The sequence below is a fragment of the Geospiza fortis genome, unplaced genomic scaffold (genome assembly GCF_000277835.1).
Source record: "Geospiza fortis unplaced genomic scaffold, GeoFor_1.0 scaffold134, whole genome shotgun sequence".
NCBI lineage: Eukaryota > Metazoa > Chordata > Aves > Passeriformes > Thraupidae > Geospiza > Geospiza fortis.
The window spans coordinates 668,520-691,332 of NW_005054396.1; the positions used below are offsets into that span (position 1 = coordinate 668,520).

At 43.9% G+C, this 22,813-nt stretch overlaps 1 protein-coding gene across 1 annotated transcript in view; it reads left to right on the forward strand.

Moving 5' to 3' along the window:
- The window catches only part of LGALSL (galectin like), a 9,853-nt gene extending 320 nt beyond the window's left edge, over window positions 1–9,533 (forward strand). The window contains exons 2-5 of the mRNA XM_005425805.2: window positions 7–202; window positions 365–453; window positions 923–1,100; window positions 3,836–9,533. Of these exons, the coding sequence (XP_005425862.1) occupies window positions 7–202; window positions 365–453; window positions 923–1,100; window positions 3,836–3,979 (607 nt within the window). The 3' untranslated portion in view covers window positions 3,980–9,533. The remainder of the gene's footprint in view (window positions 1–6; window positions 203–364; window positions 454–922; window positions 1,101–3,835) is intronic.
- Window positions 9,534–22,813: the final 13,280 nt, after the last annotated feature.

Genomic DNA, 22,813 nt, shown 5'->3' on the forward strand with positions numbered 1-22,813 from the left:
GGTGAGTGCGGCTGTGGGCACCGGGACGGGCACCGGGACGGGCTTGGGGTCCGAGCAGGGCACCTGCGGAGCGGGGCGGGCTGGGGGGCTCCGCCTGGCCCTGCCTCAGCGCTCTCCCTTTTACCTGCAGAAAATAGAGGACGGGCATTTAAACAACTCCCTGGGATCTCCGGTGCAAGCTGATGTGTACTTCCCTCGCCTGGTAAATCACCTTTGTTTGGTTGATTTTTCTGGTGGGGGTGGTGGTGTATTTTATTTTGTTAACCCCTTTACCGTCCCCCGCCCCCGCTCAGCTCGGGCTGCACAAGGGCGGCCGCTGCTGATGCCGAGCTGACCCTCGCCACCTTCCCCCTGTCCTTTCCAGATCGTCCCCTTCTGTGGGCACATCAAAGGAGGAATGAGGCCGGGAAAGAAGATCTTAGTTATGGGCATAGTGGACCTCAACCCCGAGAGGTAACACCTGGACAGGGCTGCCCGTGCCGGGGGCGCCGGGCCCGGGGAGGGGGCGAAGGGGGGCGGCCACCCACACGTACACACACACACACATCCGCACGGATCCCTCCTTTCTGGAAAGGATTATTTTTATCATTTTAAATATAGCATGCTGATTTCTCCTTTGACCCATAGAGGGGGCATTTCTTCAAGGGATTCCGTTTTCACTTGGGAGTCAAGGAGCATATCAAGCATATATATCTGTGTATATGTACAGATATATGCCCAACGCCATGCACACACACACATATGTATTCCATAACCATGTTGTTGTCCCTGTTGAGCTGTCAGAGGGCTCTGAACGAGCTGAGCTGTCTTCCAGCCTGTGCCGCTATATGGCTTTAATAAGCTGAGAAATAAGACTGGTGGCATTTGGGGCTTATTTGCTTTTTTTTTTGGCTGAATGAGAGCTGTTCTGTTTGTGTTGCAGCTTTGGCATCAGTCTGACTTGTGGGGAGTCAGAAGATCCTCCTGCGGATGTAGCCATAGAACTGAAAGCTGTGTTTACAGAGAGACAGTTTGTCAGAAACTCTTGTGTAGCTGGAGAATGGGGGGAAGAGCAGTCATCTATTCCTTACTTTCCATTTATACCGGACCAGCCTTTTAGGGTGAGTACCAGGATGGCAGTGGCTTACACCATGTCTGATAAAGTGTCATTTGATACGAGTTGCAGCAGAACCTGACGTGCCTTTCATGAAATCACAGTGCAGCCCGCACTGCTTGAGTTGAGCCACCAGTTGCTGGTTTGTTTGTATCCATTGAGTTGCATGGAGATCCCGCTGCTACGTGCAGCTGCAGGCAGTTCGGATGGGGCTGTGAACACCTCACCTGGGCGCTATGACAAGTCAGAGGTTGTAATACTGTGTGATGAAGCACAACTTCCTGAGCTTAGTTTTATAACCATAAATTAAGAGTTACCTCTATGTTATTAGTGCATTATAAGTTATTACTGGAGAATGTTAATATTCAGTGGGGCTGCTGTATATATTGATGGTTTTTTTAATGGACACACTGTTTGCAATTTAGTGCAGCTAATAAGGATCACGTTCATCCTTTGTCCCCAGGGATGTTACGTTAAGGTTGACCGTAGCTCTTCGTGTTAGCAGATTAAACAGCTAAGCAATAGTGGTATTCTTTTCTGAACCCTGGGATTAAACCTTCCATCAAATTTAAATCTGTAGTCACTTGGCAACAGTGCACATGGAAGTGCTGTGGTGCTGTGGATGGACTGGGTTGACCTAGAAGCAGAGTCCCATCTGTAGTGTTTATGGTTATGTGAAGATGTCTTTGCAAATCAGGACTAACAAAGTATGCGGCTGCAGAGGGCTGCTTCCCTCTCACTACATTGAGGAAAAAAGGCTGCATGCCTTTTCCATGCAGCTGACCCAGAAAACCCCTCGGCCTCCCTGTCCCTCTTACAAAACCTCACTGGCCCCTCTGCTAAATGCCAGTGCTATGACCAGCTGCCAAACTCTCTTAATCCTTCTTGCCCCCAAGATAATCTCCCCCAACCCCAAAAGCTCACCATCTCCCCAGATGCTTGGTGTTAAGAGGGTGTTTATGTGACTGGTTTTGCTGCAAATTGGTTGCGCTCTACTTGTTTCTACAAACTCACCCTCCCATCAGAACTGGCAACACCCTTTGGTGGTGTGGGAAATGTACTTGAAAAGGCTTGGAGGCTGGGTCCTGCTCCATCTGAAAGGGTTCCACTGCCTTCTGCACTGGGTGGTGACTGGGCCCTCAGATGAGCCAGACAAATTACACAGAGCAAGTTTTGTGCTTGTCCCACTAATGAGAGATGATGTTACAGGACAGCAAAATTGCACATCTAGCATGGCAAACTGTACAAGGGGAGTTATTTTGCCTTTTTTTCCTCCTTTTTTCCCAAATGCCCAAACAGAATTGAGGTTCCCAATTGACTTTGTACCTTTGATGGTCTCCATCTCAGTGAATAAATTAAGACTATTAAGTGTTCTTGCCAATTACTAGTGATCCAGTCCAATTAGCGCTGTGGCGTGGCCGCAGGTGATGTGGAAAACGGACTGTGAGCAGTGTTAACCATATCTTTTACATAACAAGGCCTCAGGCAGGCACTGCTGCAGTGACACAGGAGCTCCATGGCAGCACAGCCGCCTCCTTGGTACCTGGTGCACTACCAGGGATCCAGGAGTTCCAGCTCTCCTGGACTGCCTGCTGCAACTTCTCCTGGTGCAACGTGCTCTAAGTCACTTGGGCTTTGGCACAGTCAGTCTGTCATGGGCCCTGTTCCCATTTTTATACACTGTAATAGCAGCAGAGTCAAGTGTTTGGTAGCAGCACTTCACTCCGGACTTCCAGCTTCTGGAAATTACCCAGGGTTTACATGTGGCTTCCCTGAAGATTTTCTCCTTAGTGTGTCCAGACCTGGAGGTCTCCAAGAGCCTGTAAAAGTGCATGTTTTGTGCCCTCATGTCCCAGCTTCGTGCTGGGGCAGTTCCAAGCAAAGCTTATCAACAGGGCACCCTCTCAAGCCACCCCAAACATCAGGAATCTCCCAACGTGTCCAAGCTTGTTCAGCTCCAGGTTTGTTGCTTTTCCAGAGCATTTCTGCAGGTCTTTCAGGAAGAGGGATGAGCTGTGTCCCTCCCTGATCCTGTTTGTGCCTCCTGAGAACTGTCTAGCTGAATTGCCAGCAATCCTGCACTGCATTTCCTTCACTGCAGCCCCAGGATGGAGTCTAGTCTGACAGGGACTGTCTGCAGCCACAGGAGTGAAAGGGTTTTAGTTCTGCAGCAGCTGTGTATGTGTGGGAGGGGAGAAGAAAGTTATATCCCCTTTCCTTGTTTACTCTCTTCCAGTAAATTAAAAGTAGTGTGGAAAGCATTGCAGAGGGAGCTGCCTCCTTATGCAGGAAAAAAAAAACCCAACAAACCACCACCAAAACCAACAACTCTGTAGTCTTTTCTGCCCAGTTTGAACTGAAACCATCACACAAGGAATGCAAGGTTTGGGTTGGAGGTTAAATTTCCTCCTGTGTGATTAGCAGTTTGAGTCTGTTTCTGGCATTATTCCAAGACACAAAACCTCCCAGTAGCCAATGGACTGGGTTGCAGCATGCTTACTGCTAGAACAACGTGAGACTTGAAATTGGATTAATGTCCTTGTGCAGTAAGAGCAAATCCATCATAGCGTAACTGGTGTCAAGGGGGCACACTGGTCTCACCTTTGTCTCTTGCGTGGCACATAAGTAGCACAATGTCAATGTACAGCTGCACCAAGGCTCTTTGAAGTGCTCTTTGTATGTTGTGAAACAACTTCCCAGTTACACTGTGAACAACATGCTTCAACATTTTATCTTTTGCAGGTTGAGATACTTTGCGAGCATCCCCGTTTTAGAATATTTGTGGATGGACATCAGCTCTTTGATTTTTACCACCGTATTGAAACACTGTCAGCAATTGACACAATAAAGATAAATGGAGATCTTCAGCTTACAAAACTGGGCTGAGCTTGTTAGGACTGCAGATTCCAAACCAGCTCAGGTGCCATCGTCCGTTGGGAGCAGTGACAGCCAGCTCTGGACACAGCTATGGTAGGAAGGCTGCCCTCTTCCTTTTCCGCATGCGGTTCTTCACTCCTGTGCCGATGAACCGGGCTGTGTTTTATCCTAACGAAGAGCACTGTTGGTTTATAGACATTGAGCTGTTTTTCTTGGATCAAAATAGCCCACCTGTGCTGGATAATCAAATTGGAATGGATTCAGAAAGACTTGCAGTCTCGTTTCAAATCTCACAGAAAAGGCAATCTCTGAAATGCAGCGCTAAAACCGGTTATTGAACAGTAGTGACGACAAAACCAAGTTTTTCTTTTGCAAATATTGTTTCTGCACTGAAGTGGAGTAGTGTAGCACAACATAGGGCCATGTGCTGACGTCCTTACCCAGGGCCTGAGCCTGGTTCCATGGAAATCAATAGCAAAACTCCAACTCACTTTAATGGGGTACAATCAAACTGTCTAGTCCTTAGTCAAGCACAATTCCCACTGATTTCTATGGCATTTTTGCACAAACCTTGGGGCCTGCCCTTCTGCTGGTGTAAATCAACATTACTTCCATAGCTTGTAATGGAATTTTGCTGATTGCCCTCAGCCACTGGTTTGGCCCATGGACTGTGCAAAAACTGACTGAGGGTGTGTGGACACAGGCTGTGTATTTTAGTCAGGGTATTTGCATAGAATGTAGATTGTTATGAGTTTTTGCACAATGTATTGTTAATACAATTTTTAAAACTTATCTGTAGTTTATTTATTTATACTCATTGTATGTATTATTAGTAAAAAAGAACAATCTTAAGATTAAGAACAGCAAAGTGTAAACATTTTGAATGTACAAAATGTCTTAGGTTCTTCGGGTAAACTTTACATATCGTTCTTGAAAAACCATGTTTCCTGTCACACATTTAGTTACATTTTAATGGAGCCCTTTAGGCCCTGGGAAAATGTGGGCATGGTAGTTGGTGGGGGGGAACTCTGCATATTCACTAGGATCTGTTTTTCAGGGCTTACTAACTTTGCTGCACGGGATAGGTTTGAGTTAAAGTCGATCCATTTTAAAAACTTAAACAGTAAATTTATGGGTTTTACTGTGCTTTCATAACCTGAGAAAAAGTTAAATTTGGCAATCTCTTCATTCAGAAAGAGAACCAGCCTCTTTCCAAGGGAGATGGGAGATTCTTTACACTTGTTTGAGAACATATTTGGCCTTTGATATGACAATTAAAGCTTGTCTAGACAGCCAAGTTATTAATGCTTGAAAATCAGCTACGGCACATGAATAATAACTTTTCAAGTAGCTTTTTAAATAGTAGGTATAGCTGTATAAACACAGTCATTGTGCTACACTATAAATGAACACAGCCACTTTTCTTGACTTCTTTAGAACTAAATACACTTTTTTCCTTGGCTGCTCACAGTGGACTTTAGTGGGTCTTTCTGAGTAGTTGTAATCATTATATAAACATACATTTAGGCAATTTTGAAAACACGTAATATAGGGACTAAAAAACAGACTATAAAAACATCCTCTGTAGCACAGTATTTAAGAAAAAACAAAAAAAGTATCTCGCAAACAGAACTATGTTAAACCTGCAATAAAAGAGTGGTTTAAAGCAACCAGAACTGGAATATTTAAAGTTAAGGGTAGAATGCCAATGCAAAACCTCATTTTGTGCTAATTTGGCCTGCAGTTAAGAAGCCTTAGACTTGCAAGCTGAAATTCCAACTGTGGCTCTAGTCCAAAGCCTGTTGAGGTCAATCAGAGTCCTCCAAGCAAAGAAGCCTGATTCTTATTTCTTGCAAGTGCAAATCTCTTTGTAAAGCAGGGGGGGTTGTTGCTGCTACTGCAGATGAATTACGAATCAGGCTACCACCTGTAAAATGCATGTTAAAATTTTAATTTTTAGCCTTAACATTTGACGTTCCCTGGCTTTTCTTCCTACTTCCAAGATAAAGAACCTGTTGTTTTCCAGATGAACTTTTTATCTGGTGTGTGGCTTTTAAGCTGTACATCAGATTCTATTTGTACTCCAGAATGAACTGAAATGTTCTTGTCTTGCTCTGTTTTTACTCTTTTACATGATACATAATGACTGTGTCATTTTCCATTGTATAAAGAATGCTGACAGTGTTTCGGTACAAAATATATTCTTAAAAATTATTATAATAAAAATCCAAGGGAAAGGTGCTTCTACATGAGGTATTTCGGATTTTTCTCCAGCTTGGAAATTCCCTATGGTTCCAAAGCTGGTGCAGGCAGGAGATGAATTCTGTTTGGAGAGAAATTTAGCACCCTTTGTGCCTAGTGCTTTCTCCAGCAGGCCATCCAAAGCCAGGTTTGCTGATGCAGGGCTGGTGCCTGGGCCTGGCCCGCTGGGCCAGTGGGAAGTGTGAGTAGCACCATGACCCTACAGTAGCACAAACCCAAAGGGAATCTCCCTGACAGCCCACCAGTAGAGATTCCACCTCCATGCCTTTACTGTATCCTGTAAAAAGCATTTTGGCTGCCTTGGATGCCCCCACGCATTCGCTCTCCCACGGGGGCCTGGTGCAGCACAGTGCCTACACCAGGGATGCCAAGGTGAGCTCAGTGCACTGTCAGGGGCATCTCTGGTGGGAGCCAGGGCCTGGTGTTCCTGCCTTGCTCCAGTTCCCACCTGCCGTGCTAGGCACTCCCATTTGTTCCTGCTCCAGAAGTTTGCTCTCTGGGGAAAATGCTCTTTTGACCCTGATTCTGGTTTTGCCTTTGCATAACTCCACCACCTGATCCTGCCCTGTTGTGGTTTCTGAGCCAGGCTTCGAGGCAAGAATGACTGTGAATCCTCTTCTGATGGGTTATGGCTTGGCTGAGAGCTCAAGAAAGGGCAGAAAGTCACAGTTAAAGAAAGCTTACACATCCGTCTGTCTATCACCTGATTGGAAGCCTCTTTATTATTCTTTTGCTCTTGGCACTACCAGGCGATGGCAGGCGAAAAAAGGATATCTGTGTAACCAAGGGCTGTTCCACTCGTGCTTGACTTACACTGGCTGATCATGTTAAAATATAACTGCAGAACACTTGCACATGCAGTGTAAGTCTGAGAAAACTGAGGCCTTAATTGTTTCTACTTAGTTGGACTTTGGGTCAAATCCAAATGTTTCAAATGGGAGACTGCGCTGCAAAATTTATGCCTGAATTTTTCACTCTGTACAATTTAGGGATTATTCATATCTTGGTTTTGGATGTAAGCCCTAGACATGAAATAACTACTGTTTCCAAATTAGGCCAGGTTTATAAAATGCTTTTCAGTAGGCAGAAGTAGTCTGTGAGCCTCTGAGAAGCTGCAATTCTTCAGGACTTCAGGAGTGAATGAACCAGCCTTTGAAATCTTTTGCTAAAATTTATTAGCTGAATATTTCTGTGGTTTCCTCTGCATGAGGAAGTTGATTCTGCAATGAAGGAAGTCTTGAATGGGTAAAACCCATGTGGAGTGGAAACACTCAGCATAGCTTTATTTTTCCAAAGAGGGAAAAAAAATACAACTAACCAAAAAAATCACAACCAAATTATTTAATTATGTTTGGGATTGGCTGTGATAAAGCTGATTTGATTAAAAAAAAACAAAACTAGGTTATTGCCTGCTCAGAAAGAGCCTTGAAATATTTCAGTGTCATGTGAGGTAGTCTGTCTAAACATATTTCACACAAACGCTTTTTCACAGGCAACTTGTTAAAACTGTTACAAAATACCTTCTTTTTGTGTCACAATTAGAAATGTTTGCCCCACCTTGAAAGAACATTTTGTACTAAATATTAATATGTTGTCTATGAGAACTTGCACTAGCATATTATACTGTCCCTCCCCTCCCTGGCTAGTTTGAGCAGAAATAGGCGTAATATTGCTAAACCAGTTGAATGTGACATGTGCTTGAGGCCTAGCATCTTTCTCAAGGGCTGTTTTGAGTAAACAGCCTGAAAACCAAAGGGAGAGCCTTAATCACCATTCTGCTGTGACAGCTTTCCACCCTTGTCACTCTCCTGCTGTGAGGCTGAGACTGAAGCCCGGAGATTTTCCACACAGGGAACAGCACTGAGATTTTTATCTTCGGCTTTGAAACTGTTCACTGTGGAGGAAACAAGGCCAGAGTGGCCACAGCGCCCATCAGCTTGGTAGTGAGGCTGGGGGAGCATGATGTGCTGTAGTCCTAAGGGAGCAGGAGTTTAGAGGGCACTTCAGGGCCAGACAAGGGCACAGGCGGTGGAGATGCAGGGCAGCTTCCCTTGGGAAGCTTCCCTTGTGGATTTTTCCTACATTTTTAGCTGCCACCTTCTGTAGCTCCCTACCAGGACTTGTGGCAAAAACCCCAGCATTGCTTACAAGCTTGGACAGCATGGATTGGTTCATGTTCCTACTCGCCTGATGTAAAAGAAGCTCCCAAATAAACAACAGGAGAATGTAGGAGTAGCCACACCACTAAGGTATTCTTTTCCCCACAGACACGCAAGCAGGATATCTGATGTGGGGCTTATTTGGCCTCCTATCCACAGGAAATGCTCCCCCCGGAGAACTCCAGCACTGTTTTCTACACTAAGGCTGCACAGAGACCTTTCCATGCAGAAAACTGCAGAACAATTCTGCTGAGCCAGTTAGCAACCTCCCAGCAGCCCTGGAGTTGACCTGACAATGTAAGGAACAAGAGTCAGGGGCTGAAGGTAGCCTCAAATGTCTGCTATGATAAGCACAGAAGCAAGGAAGAAAAGCTTACACCAGTGTAGGAACAGTAAGTGACCTGGTGAGGGGTTTTGTAATCGTAGTAATGTTCTGATTTTCTCTCATGGATCAGAAAGCACACAGGTGAAAGTCACTTTGCAATGAATGGTGTGCAGGGTTAGAACCACGGCCAACCCAAACAGGGAGGAAAAAAATGAGCTGCAGACGCCCTATCTGGCTTTGATACACCCTCCCAGCTCCTCCCAGCAATCACTGCTGCAATGAACATGGACAATTACTACAACAAGGAGATTCAGCAGCATGTGCAAGATCAAAATAATAAACTCCTATTTGCCACAGGTCCTCCCTAGCTCCTGTTGCTAGGCCTCTCAATCTGTCTGTCAACAAATAGCTATGTCCTTCTGCTTTTAAAATCCATGTCAAAAATCCCTTTGACTTTCATGGAAATAGGTCCCTAAGCAAAGAGTTATTTCTAGCTCTCACTCTCCAGTTATTTTCAGCTGGGGCATACTCTAAAACTGAGTTTATTTTTAAGTGTGAATAGAGGACTATTTCTGACTGCATTATACATTGGATAGAGTCAACAGGAAGCACAGCCTCTCTCTGCTGCAGGAACACTGGTGTCACAGTTTGCTGGTGAGATGTCTTGTATTCATTACCTTCTGATTTTAAAAAGTGAGAGTGTGCACAAAATGACCGGGCAATAACAGTAATATGTATCATTCACCACAGATCTATTTTTATGTGTTGTGCTGATTTCATAATGAACTTTTAATAACAATAAAACATGAAATCTTCACTAGTTTGTTCTGTCTTTTATCTGAACGATCAATGTTCATTACATACCCTCTTGACTTCTTTAACTTCAGGCTTTTTTATCTCCTGACTGTTTTTCAGACTCTTCTCCTCGTTAGACTGTAGTGTGGAACTTTAGAAGGAGATGTGCAGCTTTGGTAGCAGCTTGTGCAAAACTGCTTTACAGTTTAAATGCACCATGCAGAACAATCAAATAACTTCATTAGAGGGAAAAACAACTTGCTGACTCTTGCAAGACTCCTGGTGACATCACTGGGCAGTGTAAGCCTCAGGAGTTCACAGCCACAACTCAGAGCCAGAGGCACAGGGAACTGATCACTTCTGCACAGGGTGAAACAGCAGTGTAATTCACACACGTGTTTCATCTCACCCTGGTGGGGCTGGATTCATGGGTGAGTGTTACAGGGTGATTAAAACACCAGATCAGCTCCAGAGCCACATTATTATGAGATCCAGTGTTTCACTTTTTGGCGTCACCTTAAGTAATGTTCACATTGGCCTGACTGAGTGCAAGAGGAAACTTTTAGGTTTCAGTTTCTCTCAGTTAAAGTTATTGGAAAAATTCTGCATGACCCAAGTGGGTAAAGGGTTATGCCCTACAACCTCTTGTGGCTGTAAAACACAGGGGAGTTTTTCTGAGGGAAACCTCACAATTAAAACAGTACTAAAGCAGCAGATGAACAGGATTTGAATACAGCCAGTTCTGTGGGTTTTCTGCCAATAAAACAACTGATTCAGATGCTGCACAGGAAGTTCATCCTAGCTCTAAGCCATAAGTATTAATCTGTGGCCATCCCTGCTCAAAGCCAGACAGAGACTGGCCCTTTGCTTACTGCACACAACCCTAAGAAGGAATTTGTTGACATCTGGAGATTCTGAAATAAAGCACAGTATTTGGTAACCTCAATGCAAACCAGAAATGGCTGTGAATGGTACAAAAGCATCATCTAGTCCCCACCAGAGAGCAGAAGCACAGCACCTGCAGAGGTGCCTAGGGGGATATACATTAAATTTCACCACTTGCATGGGCTAACTCCTACAGAGACCCTTGGAAAGCTCTGGTTTGACCTCTAATACCAAGTGAACTACAGGCATGTTTTGGGGGGAAGAGAAGGGGCAAGGAGGACACCTGATGTGGCAAGAGCCATGTGTACTTCTCTCCTGTTCAGATCAGTACTACAGACACCTCACAGCTGGGCCTTATTTTGATGGAGTATTGCTGAGCTTCAAGTGAAGCCAATTCATGTTGAGGGATTTACACACAGGAATACCACCAATATGACTCTTTGCTAGCACTGCACTTGATTTTATTTTTAAATTATGACTTTCACCATTTTTCTGAGAATAGAGGCTGGCTCTGAAACATCATGTTGGCTCCAGCATGTTTGAGAAGTTACACATTTCCCATCCTGTTGAAGTTTTGAGGCTTCAGTTTCCTCAATGGTACCTTGCTAGACCAGGGCTGTGGTGCCAGGAGGGGTCATTCTGTGAAAAACCCCAAGAAGGAGGTGTCCTTGAGCAGCTCTCTTCCCAGCAGGCAGAAGGCTGCTCTCTCTCTCTCAGGGGTAAGAAATGACAGCAAACCAGAGCTATGCTGACTCCTGGTTGGCAGAGCAGGGCTTCCTTGTGGCTCTGAAAGGCAGGAACAAAAGCTTGGTTAATCAGAAAAACTCCACTGAAGCTGAACAGTAGATCTAAGCAGCTGAGAAAAGCAGGATTTCAGGACTAAGCAATCTGATACTAACAGCAGGGCCATGGGCAGGAGTTGTTTCAATGGAGCAGAGAAGTAAAGCTCCATTCTTGTAGAGCAGCCTCTTGCCAAGCATGGATGGAGATGCTGGAGGTTTCTGACAGTGCTCAGTGGCTCTGCCTTCGCCTGGCTCCAAAAACCCCTTTGATGGGCAGAAAGCCAGTGCTGACAGTGTTGTAATGTATGACCAGCTCCAGTAGCAGCTCCAGCACTGCATGCTCCAAGAGGCAGAGAGGATTCTTTCCTGGCTGCTCTCTAAGAAGTTTTCTGTTCAGTGGGAAAGATAATGGCTGTCTAAGAGAGATCTAAGAGAGACCAGAACTAAGGACAGAATATGGCTCTAGGTAGAAAAAAACACCCTTGGGAACGTAACAGATTACAACCGGACTACAACCTCCAGGGAAAAACAAAGTATTTTAATTTAAAGTAAAAAACCTGTAGCAGGGATAGAGGGGTTCCTTTTACACACAGTTTTTGGAAGAAAGATACAATGAGCTACAGTGATTATTAAACAGACTCTGAGGGGCAAAACTGGGAGCAGCTTTGGAATATTGTGTGAATTCAGAACACAGGTTCCACATGCATTCCCCTCTATTTCCATTGCCTTTTCTCAAGGATGGCCACTCCTCTCCCTGCAGGAGAACCATGGCTGGAAACCCCACTGCCAGAAGAATTCTTCTGTGGCTTCAGACCTTTATGTGTCTTCTAGCAGACACTGACCAAGGTGTACTTTATGTAGCACAGTTGTTCACTGAGCTACACTTTACGTAGGTCACTGAAAAACTTCAAAGCACTGACAAAATCTAAAATTAGCATTAATGCAAGAATGCCCCTTGCCATTTCTAACATTATTACTCTTATTCTATGGGCAGGGAGAGGGAAAAACAGAGATGCAGCAGCCCTACTCAGCAGTCAGTGCTGTAATTTGGAATACATTGATTTCCATACAGTGTCTCATCACCATGACTTTTGGCTACAACATTGAAGTTCAGGCTCCCAAGCCCCCTCCTTTGCTCACCAGGCAGACATTATTTGGACAAAATACACAATGGTAAGGTTGAGTAAGGCTATACACTGAGTAGCTCCTCTGGAATCAGAGGCACTATTTGTAATGCAAAATCCTTCCAAAATACAGCTTTTTATAATAGTAAAATGAATGGCATTCCGACAATTTTTTTTTGCAGCCTCCACTGACTCACAGTGCTTTCAACTGCCATTTAAATAATGCAGAAAAGGAGATAGAACAAGATCAGGGAGTTTTCTGCACCTTAAATTTAAAAGATGGTGTGCACACGTTTCCCTAGACAAAATACAGCCATCACAACCTGAGTGATGCAAAATCTCTCTCAATTTTGGTGGAAGTACACTAATAGCAACAGACTACCTGCTGGAGTAGGAGCTGGTTTAAGGTTCCCCATAATAAACTTTACCACTTTGAGCTACTCCAAAGATGCTCTCAAGCAGAATAACAGGATTTTATCTAGCAAAAGGGAGCCCATTATTGTTTTAATGCATTGTAAAGCTGAAGCTGTGATAATGCAGGCTAAAATATTATGTTTTTAAGTGAAAGGGAAATTAGTTCTAATTACAATTTTTGTAGTCTTTCTGTATTGCCAGCTGTATTGATTTCCTTCTTCCTGTGTGTGACTGGCAACTGGGGAACATGATCCATTACCTCATGCTTGTGTTGGAGAGCAGCAGAGATTGGTGTATTTTTAGAAACAAGATTCCCACAGTGTAATTGTAGCAACTGGGTGATCATACACATGCATATTAAAATACCAACAGATGAATTCCTGGACAGTACCAACAAACATTTCACTGCTTGGGGTAGGAGGAAAGGGCGAGAATGCACAGCTCAGAAATTCAACAACTGCAAGCATAGGGGTCTTACTTCTGAGAGTGTCCTCTGAGGGAAGCTGTGAAAAGGCTGAGTCTTTTCCCTTTCCTTTCTAGGATGAAAGGATTTGAGGTCAGAGGGCCTATATGTCTCCTGTCTTACCTGATCCCATCATACATTAAATTATCTCCGTACCAGAGGAGAGAACTGATGGCCATCCCTAGGCATCCTTCAAGGGCTCAATCCTGGGTCTCAGCTACCAATGGGCAGTGTTCAGGGTGCCCATGCTGCACAGCCAAGCATGGTGCAGAGCTCCCTGGCTCTCTAAACCTCACCAGGACTGCAAAAGGCTTATTCCTAGGAAGAAAACTGTACAGATGTGGGCAGACAGCTGGGAGGGCCAAGTTGACTGCAAGAAAAGCTGGTTGTGAGGCAAGCAGGAGCTGCCTGTGCAGGGCCAAAGTGTAGCAGCATCTGCCAGCAACTTCCAGGTCTCATAAACCATTTATATATCTCATGTCAGAGAAGCTGTTCCAGACTCTCTGGGAATTATATCAGCCAGGTTAACAGTCCTGCCATTGTGCTGGTTTAGACAGGATTTGTAGAGGACCAGAAGAGGTCTGAAACTTTCCACTAAGAGCCAACAAAAGCATCTAAGTAGAGCAGAATATGAGTTCACTTGTGGAGGAAATAACTGAAGTACACTTAAAGCATTCAGCAGTCACTCAGGTAGTGTCAGAATGCCAGAATCCCAGCAGACTGTTATTGTATCCAGTATAAATAAAGTGATGGTCACAGACCATCCCAGGAACATGGTGAATATTACACTTGATAAAATGGGCAGAGCAAATAGCTCCCAGGCTTTGAGTGTGTTAACTGGAATGGGTTTTGGAGGACAGTACATGCAATGCTGTGACAGACAGCTACAGCATAGCTGACCTGAGAAGCCCATTCAATAATCTTGAAATTTATATTTTTATTACTGCTATTGCAATTGGTGTTGGAGGCTATTTAATGCCTGACCTTTTGCAGGATCCTGTTACATTTATGCATATGGATATTGTTCAGGAGTGGCAACATACCACATGCAAAGAAAATCCCCGTCTGCCTTCAATGTATCACTCTTCTGTCTCATTATATGCCCTTTCATCCTCTAATAGGTAGATGAATAAAGAGAAGACCATAACCTAACTTCTTAGTATCACTGAGCTTTCTTTACACTTTCATCATGTTTATTATCACCTTTTTAAAGACACGCAGACCTTTTCAACTTAATGACCAAATAACAAACTGGAAACTTTTCTAAAAGAAGTCTTCAATCCACACTGTAAGAATTAACAGTCACCAGAGTCAAAGTAAATTGCAAGTGGTGGTGAATTGCCTAACATCCTGATGTAAAGGTAAGATAAAGGCCAAATCTGGGGGTGTAGCGCAACACGAAATCCAAATGTACAGACTTTGCATATCAAGTTTTATCTTCATGTCAGAAAAGCCTCTAATTATGCTGAAATGTGTGCTTTAAAGCTTTCCTACGCCTGGCTTTGGGAAAACTCCCTCCACCCCAAACTGACTGCAGCCAATGACTCCTTCCATGTCTTTCTCTCCCCACAAGGGATTTTAGACACTGAATCTACATAGCCATGTCACCAGACCAAACAGACCTCCACCTTCTCAGCCTGTTCCCACCTGCCTCTGGCCAGCCTCCAGATAATTTTTGTGTCTTCCTTTGTGTAAAAGCCATCTTCTTCTACCTGCAGTGCTGGAAGGGAGCAGCCAGACCTGGCCTTTCAGAGCATACTGCCCCACAGAGAACATCTTGTTCTGGAGAGGGCATGGCAGGAAGAACCATCCTTCACAACATTTGGGGTGATGTGAGCCAGGTTTCAAACAGGAGGTCACAGCTTTCACTGCCACCCATCTCGGGCATGGAGCAGCTCCATTTGCCATCTTCTAAGCTGCTTAGTTTAGACCTCAAAGAGATTCAGAGGGAGATCCTGGTTACCTTCACAGGTGAAATGCCATATAGGGCCATGAAGCCACCTGCTGTGCTGGTTGGCTTGCAGGTCTAGATCAGCATGCCAACACCTCCACAGCAACGTGTAACCAAACAAATACAATTACAGACGCATTTCTTGGGAGAAGGTGGTAGAGTGACTCCAACATGTGTCAACAGCTTCCTGGGGAGAGGATTTAAAAGTGCTGGTTGGTGCAATAAAGACTGGTGCTTAATACACAATTTTCTGCAAAGATGCACTTTTATAAATTTTTTTGCTTAGGTGAGCAGAGTGACTACATTAATGGGAAAACTGGAAGCTTTTCAAGCCTTTCAGTGGGTGAATAGTAGCTCAAACTGCAGGGGTATTTATGCCACCTTCTGCAGCATCTTATTTCAGCTGTGGTAATTCAGTCTGATTTCTGTGGATTCCCTACACAGGCAGTGAAAAGAGAAATGCTTCTCCAGAGGATGATTTAGCAGGGATGATTTTGATGTCCTGAATGTTTTCTAGAGGCCTTAGCTCCAGTGTTTATAAAAGAACCTGGAAGACACTCACTTCCTACCAAACACAGATGCCTGATCTCCTTTTCACACACATACACATCCTGTGTTTGAAGTTAAAAAAATAAATAAACCAGATATAGAAACAGTAGACCAGAGATAGGTGACTCCAGGTGTTTCCTTAAGTACCTATTAAGAAAGAAACCACAACCCTAAGAAAGTGAAAACAGCAAAAGCTTTCAGTGCTGAAGGCAGAGGGAAGGTTATGCATAACTAACAAAATAAAGAAGATGCAATTTTGCTTCCACAGAGTTTCACCTATCCTGCCAGTCTTGGAAAAAGGTCTGAATAAAAGGTTCTTGAAGAAGCCAAGGCACTTAGGGAGTGCCTGCACAACATTCCACAGGCAGTGCAAGCATCGTCTGCACGCAGGAGTAAGAAAAAATACACTCTATCAACTAGAAATGCTAATGACATGGGAAGTGCTCTGTAAATATGTGACCTTTATTTACTTTCAATTCTTTTCCATATTGCTGAGAGCAGAGTTTCTTATTAGGGAGATCCAAAGGAATTATTGGTTAAGGGAACTTTGGGTGGCTTACAAGCAGGGCCTGCATTGCCAGAAACAGGTGGCAACAGGAAAGCACTGTGTGTCTCCCCTCCCACTGAAAGTAAAGCCAGATAAAGCAGAACTGTGTTTCAAGAGAATAGATTTATCACTTTTCTTAGATGAACAGGGTAATTTTTTTTCACTGTCCTTTCTGAACTGTTCAGCACTGGCACGTGTAGGAAGACACAGAACATTGCCTTCTTGGAATTCAAAATATGCAATAGCTCTTGGCTGAGGAGTTTATTTACAAACAGCACCAGAAATTAAAAATGTCTCAGTATTGAGCCTTCATTCCTTGGTGGTCTCCTACACTTGAATGTAGAGGCAACAATGCTGGGACTCCACAAATACTGAGCAGGTTACAGCAGCAAACAAATCTGATCTGAGCTGCTTTGGGTTGCCAGTTTTGTGTGCCGCTTACCATTTTTTCATAGAACCATAGAATCATAGAATATGCTGAGTTGGAGGGGACACATCTGGATCATCAAGTCCAACTCCTGGCCCTGGACAGGTCATCCCAAGAGTCACATCCTGTGCTTGAGAGCATTGTACAAATACTTACTGAACTCTGTCAGGCTTGGTGCTGTGACCACTGCCCTGGGGAACCTGTTCAGTGCCCAGCCACTCCCTGGAAGAAGAACCTTTTCCTGATATCCAACCTATACCTCTCCAAACCCAGCTGCATGCCATTTCCTCAAGTCCTATCACTGGTCATGAGAGTGAAGAGATTAGTGCTTGCCCTTCCACTTCCCCTTGTGAGGACGTGGAAGACCCCAGTAGGGTGTCCTCTCAGTCTCCTCTTCTCTAGGCTGAACAGACCAAATGACCTCAGCCATTCCTCACATGGAGGCCCTCCAGGCCCTTCATCACCTTCACAGCCCTCCTTTGGACACACTGTAATAGATTAATGTCTTTTTTATATTGCGGTGCCCCAAATTGCGCACAGGGCTTGAGGTGAGGCCCCACCAGTGCAGAGCAGAGCTGGGCAATCCCCTCCCTTGATTCCAAAAGAGCTGAATGCCAGGGATGGGTGAATGATCACTACCCACACAAAGCCTGATTCAGCCTGATGGGTGCTTTGCCAGAATATACATGTGTCAGAGATTAAGTGACCAGCTCTGGGGGAGTGGGACAGAGAGCACTTGTTGGGCTCAGTTTCAGGTCACACCAATGTTGTGTGTGAGCGTGCTCACCCCTCTGTAAGGCTGGAGTCTTTACAAAGGACAGGGAATGGGCAGAGTGCCCGCAAACAGAAAGGGACAGGCCAGTGGCTCTGCAGAGACAACACCCCTCCAGCTGTTTGCTTAGCCATAGTCAGAATGCATCCTATTTTGTGAACCTGCCAGCACACAGAAAAAAAACATGGGATTGAAACCCCTTGCTCAGCAGATGCAGGACACAGACTTTTTACTTTCTAAGACAATATTATTTTTACATGCAGTCTTAGCTAGACTCAGGAGTCCTGATGTGTTCTAACCCACTCTAAGTTCCTTGTCCACTTCATCCAGCTAAAGACTGAGCAAAGATTTGGGACTATGGACTCTCAACAAAGGGACAATGACATTTTGTTAAACCTGAAGACTTCAGACATACAACATTTTACCTCTTCAAACATTTTTAATTGCTAGTGGAACTCTGGATGGTGAGGTCTTTGGCACACAAAGAATGAGTGCTTGAATTTATTTTATTTATTTTTTTAACCTATTTTATAGTCTCCATATCAGGATAATTTGTTTCAATGCTCCCTAGTGAAATGAGGAGAAAACCCTCAGATTTCTAATCAGGTTAGGGCTGTAGTAAACCATGGGCAAGAGTGATCCTACTCTGAGAGAGTGGCAGCACTAAAGATGCAATTTAAAGATAATGGAAGTCAAAGAATTGGAAGTCAAAGGACTTGGACACTGTCTTCTCAGTTTTAATTGCAGCTGGCTGCTCTGCAGTATCCTCTGGAAGAATCTTACAGGGGAGCAGCCCAGTAGCTGCAAAAGACCATGTATCAAAGCCTCAGAGTAAACAATCTTCATGTAAACAAACAATATTACTCATTTTAAAAAAATTAGGCATCTCTTTCCTTTTTGTCCTTTGCAAGAAAAGTGTAAATACATACAGGCAATCACACACAGTGTTATTCCTGATCTTCAGAATTGTTTTAACACCAGAGTCCAAAGCCTATATGTGTGTTAGGTAGATATCAACACAGATTGTTGCTTTCTACCAATAGAGCAACTTGCCACCTACAATCCCTTGGGAGACCCCTCTCATCTAGCAACCATTTTCTTGTTAAAAACAGTGATTCTGGTTTTTCATAGCTGAGCAATACCAGTGCAATGGGAAGCACTATGAGCATCTTTGTGCACCAGTGAAAGTCCTGTGGTGGTCATGCTTGCTTCCTGGGAGGTGAGATGGTTGAATTCAACCTAGATCAGCCTAAAAGAATTCACAGGAATACAAGTGGTACTCAATAGTTCACACAAATGCTTCATGTTTCCCACAGGCTACCTGCCACAACTGCAGAGATTATTTCCTGTTCTACATGAAACTCACTCATTCAATATTATAATTTTTGACTTCCAAGAGAAACTTGGAGACTGCTGCAGAGGCTCACCCAGGCCCAGCATTAGACTGGGGTCCAACACAGCTCTGACCTACTCCTATCTGCTCCCTCTTCCCAGTTGTAGTGCAGAAAAAGAAACGGCAAGATGCAGCTCAGGATGCAACAGTCCACCCCATCCCACAAGGAACCTGACACTTTTCACACATGAAGCTTTCCCATAGGCCAGAATCAGCTTTGAAAACTATAGAGATGAGTTTATAATGCAGTGATGACTCCTTCCATACAACCAAGAGAGCAAAACACACACAGACACTTAACTGCACCAGGCCCTGGGGCATGCTTGCAGCTGTGAGATGCAACCAGAACACTTTAGAAAGCAAAGAAATAACAAAGTAATAATTGTGAAAGGGGAAGAAACCTATCTTTTCCATTCTTAAAATGAATTAAAGGCACTACAATAGTGTGCATATAACAGGATCTGACTCAGAAGAATCTGGTCTGGCTCTGTAAAAGCAAACCAACTCCAAGGCAAACCCGAGCATGCAGTCACTCTGTCATATTTTGTAGGGGTTATCACCCTGGTTTTCTTCTATATAGCGCAGAGTTGTAGCTCTGTCTGCCTGCATCTCTGTCAGATCAAGAAACGGGGACTCTCCAGAGAAGTGGCCTAGCTAGGGAGGGTGTATGAATTGTCAGTCAAAACCAGAGATGTGTAACCAACCCAGGCCTCTCTGAAGGCATGGCCTCTAGGATAATTTAAGCATGTCTTGATAGTGTAGAACTACAGAGTGGAAAAAATCTTCTGAGTGCAACCTGCTGTCAAATTGCATCTGAAGACATTTATACAGAAAAAAGATCAAAGACTCATGGCTCAGCAGCCACGAAGTGGATACACCAACCATCCCTGACTGGCTGGCCACAACATGAGAAGAATAGGCCAGTTTGTGACAGCTACCCCAGCATGTTCAGTCCACATCTCCCTCACCCCTGAAGCAACCCTGCAAAGGACCATCTGATTGCAATTGGGTTCCATCAGCACAATTCAGACAAAATAATCCCAGAAGGTCCCAAGAGGACATGTTGGGGGCAGTCACGTGCTAAAATGTTGACGTTGTTTTTGAACAAAAGCTGGCTCATATTCAGAGAGGTGGTGACCTCTTTGAGTAAGAGGAACAAGCATTTGACTGGTGGGAAATCTCTGCAGTGCTCCTGAAACTCCTTCCTGCTCCACATGAGGATGTGCACAGGAGCCTTTGCTGCTCAAAAAACCCTAGTACAGATTTTGTACCAAGATTAAATTGCTGCTCAAAGATCTGTGAGTGATCCCATAAAGAGCAGCATTAGAGACAGGCTGCCAAGGAGCCAGAGGCCTGATTCTGGGACACAGCTGCATGCCTGGCAAGGGTCATGAGTCTTGGCCTCTCCATAGAGGAGAGCTTGTTGGAAACTCCACCCAGCATGGAACATGGTATATACCCAGTATAAGAACAGTGAGTTACTAAGGATATGTTCTCTGCCCACGGGATATCTTGCCAAAGAAGACAAGGCCATTTGCAGCAAAATATGGATAAATATGGATATAATATGGATTGTAGCCAAATTTGGAAATAATTATATCTCCTTTGCTCCTACAACATTCCACAACTGGGCAACTGGCCCAATGCCATTTCCATGGAAACCGACTGGAGGTTGCAATCAGTCATTCATTTGAACCCACTGAACTGCTGACCTACATCAGACCAAACAGACAGAAAAGACCCTGTGGCCTACATTATAAACAATTCGATAAATGCAGGGAAACTGAGACAAAAGAGTCTCCTTCAGAACATCAGCTTGGTGATCAGCCTGTGCTGGGAATCAAGGCTCCTTGCAAGAAGCACCAAACCCTACAAATGAAAAGATTCATTATGTGTATTACACTTTTTTTCAGGTCAGTAGTTAAAAACTGAAAACTGTGAGCCAAATTCACTGCTGATGAACATCCCTTGAGTTCAGTAACTTTAGAGATGGGGTGACTGCAGCTCACTGCTCCCTTGAAGTGCCACAAGCTGCCCTTGGATTGCATGTTTGGTGCAGAGATGCAGAGAATGGTGAGCAGCCACGTCCTGGCAAGGGCTCCTGCAGACCACATCAGTGACTCCATGTAAGCTTGATGAGATTACATTTGCTTCCCAGAACCAAGAAGCTGACTCAGAGACAGCATCCTTTTCCCACTGCTGAAACCCAGTTAGCCATGATTTAGAAAGAGGAGCCTAATGACCTTAAACAGATTGCTCAGGTACTTGGATTTACCTAATCTCATCTTTCCTAGCTCTTTTCATGGAAACAGAGCTGGTTCAGCTGCTCTCCAGAGATCTCTGACTGATCCTAGATATAGAAGGGGTGAAGGTTGGACTTTTCATCTCATTTGCCCCACTGTCTGTGCTTGTCTTTGCCACTCTGCTGTTTCCCTCCCTGTTCTCCACACCCCTCTGCCTGCTTCTTCCACTCAGCCTGTTCTTGATACAAATGTCAGGTGTTCACTTTCTCTTCTTTCTGCTTGTGAGACAACAATGGGATGACACAGAGACCAACAGATTCCTCTATCTGAAGGTCTCACCCTGACTGCAGCCAAAGGTTGTTGCATGCAGGACTCTGGCAGATGGGGCTGACATTCTGTTAGCATTCAAACACATTTTATCTACTTGGAGCATGGCATTTCCTCTCCTGATTCTGTCTTCATGTTTATGACAACAGCCTTGTCAGGTAACTTAGGGTCAGGTACAGCCAATCTCACACATTCCTTGTGTAAGAGCTTTCAAGGAAGAAATGCTCTTTTTTTTCTGAAATCTAGCCTTCTCCTGTGCCTACATCCCAAATGCTTTGCATCTCAATGAATGTAGATCAAGAAAGCAAACCTATTACAGAAAAATATGAGAGAGGATAAAATTGGAACATATGGCTCTGAAACAAGGCATCAGATATGAGCCTGAATGACAATGAGAAGGATTTTGACAAATAAACAAGGCAACAGATATGACTCTGAAAGACAATGAGAAGGATTTTGACAAATAACTATGAAAGAAAGCACTTTCCTTGCACAGCAGTTGCATTTGAGACATAAGTTGTCATTAACCCAGAAAAACCTCTGCCATTTCCATTTTTAAACCTGGAACTGAATGCTACTATGTGTTTAATGGACATTTTGTCATTCACTGTAGAAAAGAAAGGACATGACCTTTCCAAAAAAAAAAAAAAAAACCTCAAATTATTTTTATTGATAAGAATCACTGCCAGTCATACAAAGTCATACATAGGAAAACTTAATCAAAACATCTGAACCTGACACCTGAATTTCAGTGATTGTGTTGACATACAGAAGTGAAATGAACTTGTGTGGTTAAAACAGGATATTGCAGGTCTTCTTAAATATATGGGGGAAAAAAAATTGGTAGAGGTAAGTTTCAGTGATCCTAAACATCTAAAAGACCCAACCAAACAAAATATCCCCAAACTCCAAAATGTCTTAGAAATGAAAATGTCTGCTAAATGGACATTAATGGAGAATACAGGAATGTATACTACTACACTGCACAGGTTGGTATGCAAGGGACTGCTGTCATAGTGCCTATTACACACATATTTATTACACACAGAGTGAATAGTTTGTACCTTGGAATTTCCTATCAGCTGATCTTCAGGGGTGTTGGAGGCTCTTGACTCCTCCCTCACAGAAAGGAACTGATGCAGCAGGGAGGAGTGTGACTTTGGAAATCAGCTCAATAATGAATGAGACCATTAAAACAGAATAATGGTCTTAACCTCTTGGAAGCACTTTTCATCTTACGTGTAAAAAGCTCACAAGCCATACCTCTTAAAGGTAAGGGACTGTCATTAAATGAATAATTTTGATTTCTTTTTTTATGGGCTTTCTGCATTTAGAGCCTGCACTAAAAAAAACCCCAAAACAAAAACCAACAAGAACCAAACCAAAACAATTAGTTGCACTGGAAAGTTTTGCTGCTGTGGACAT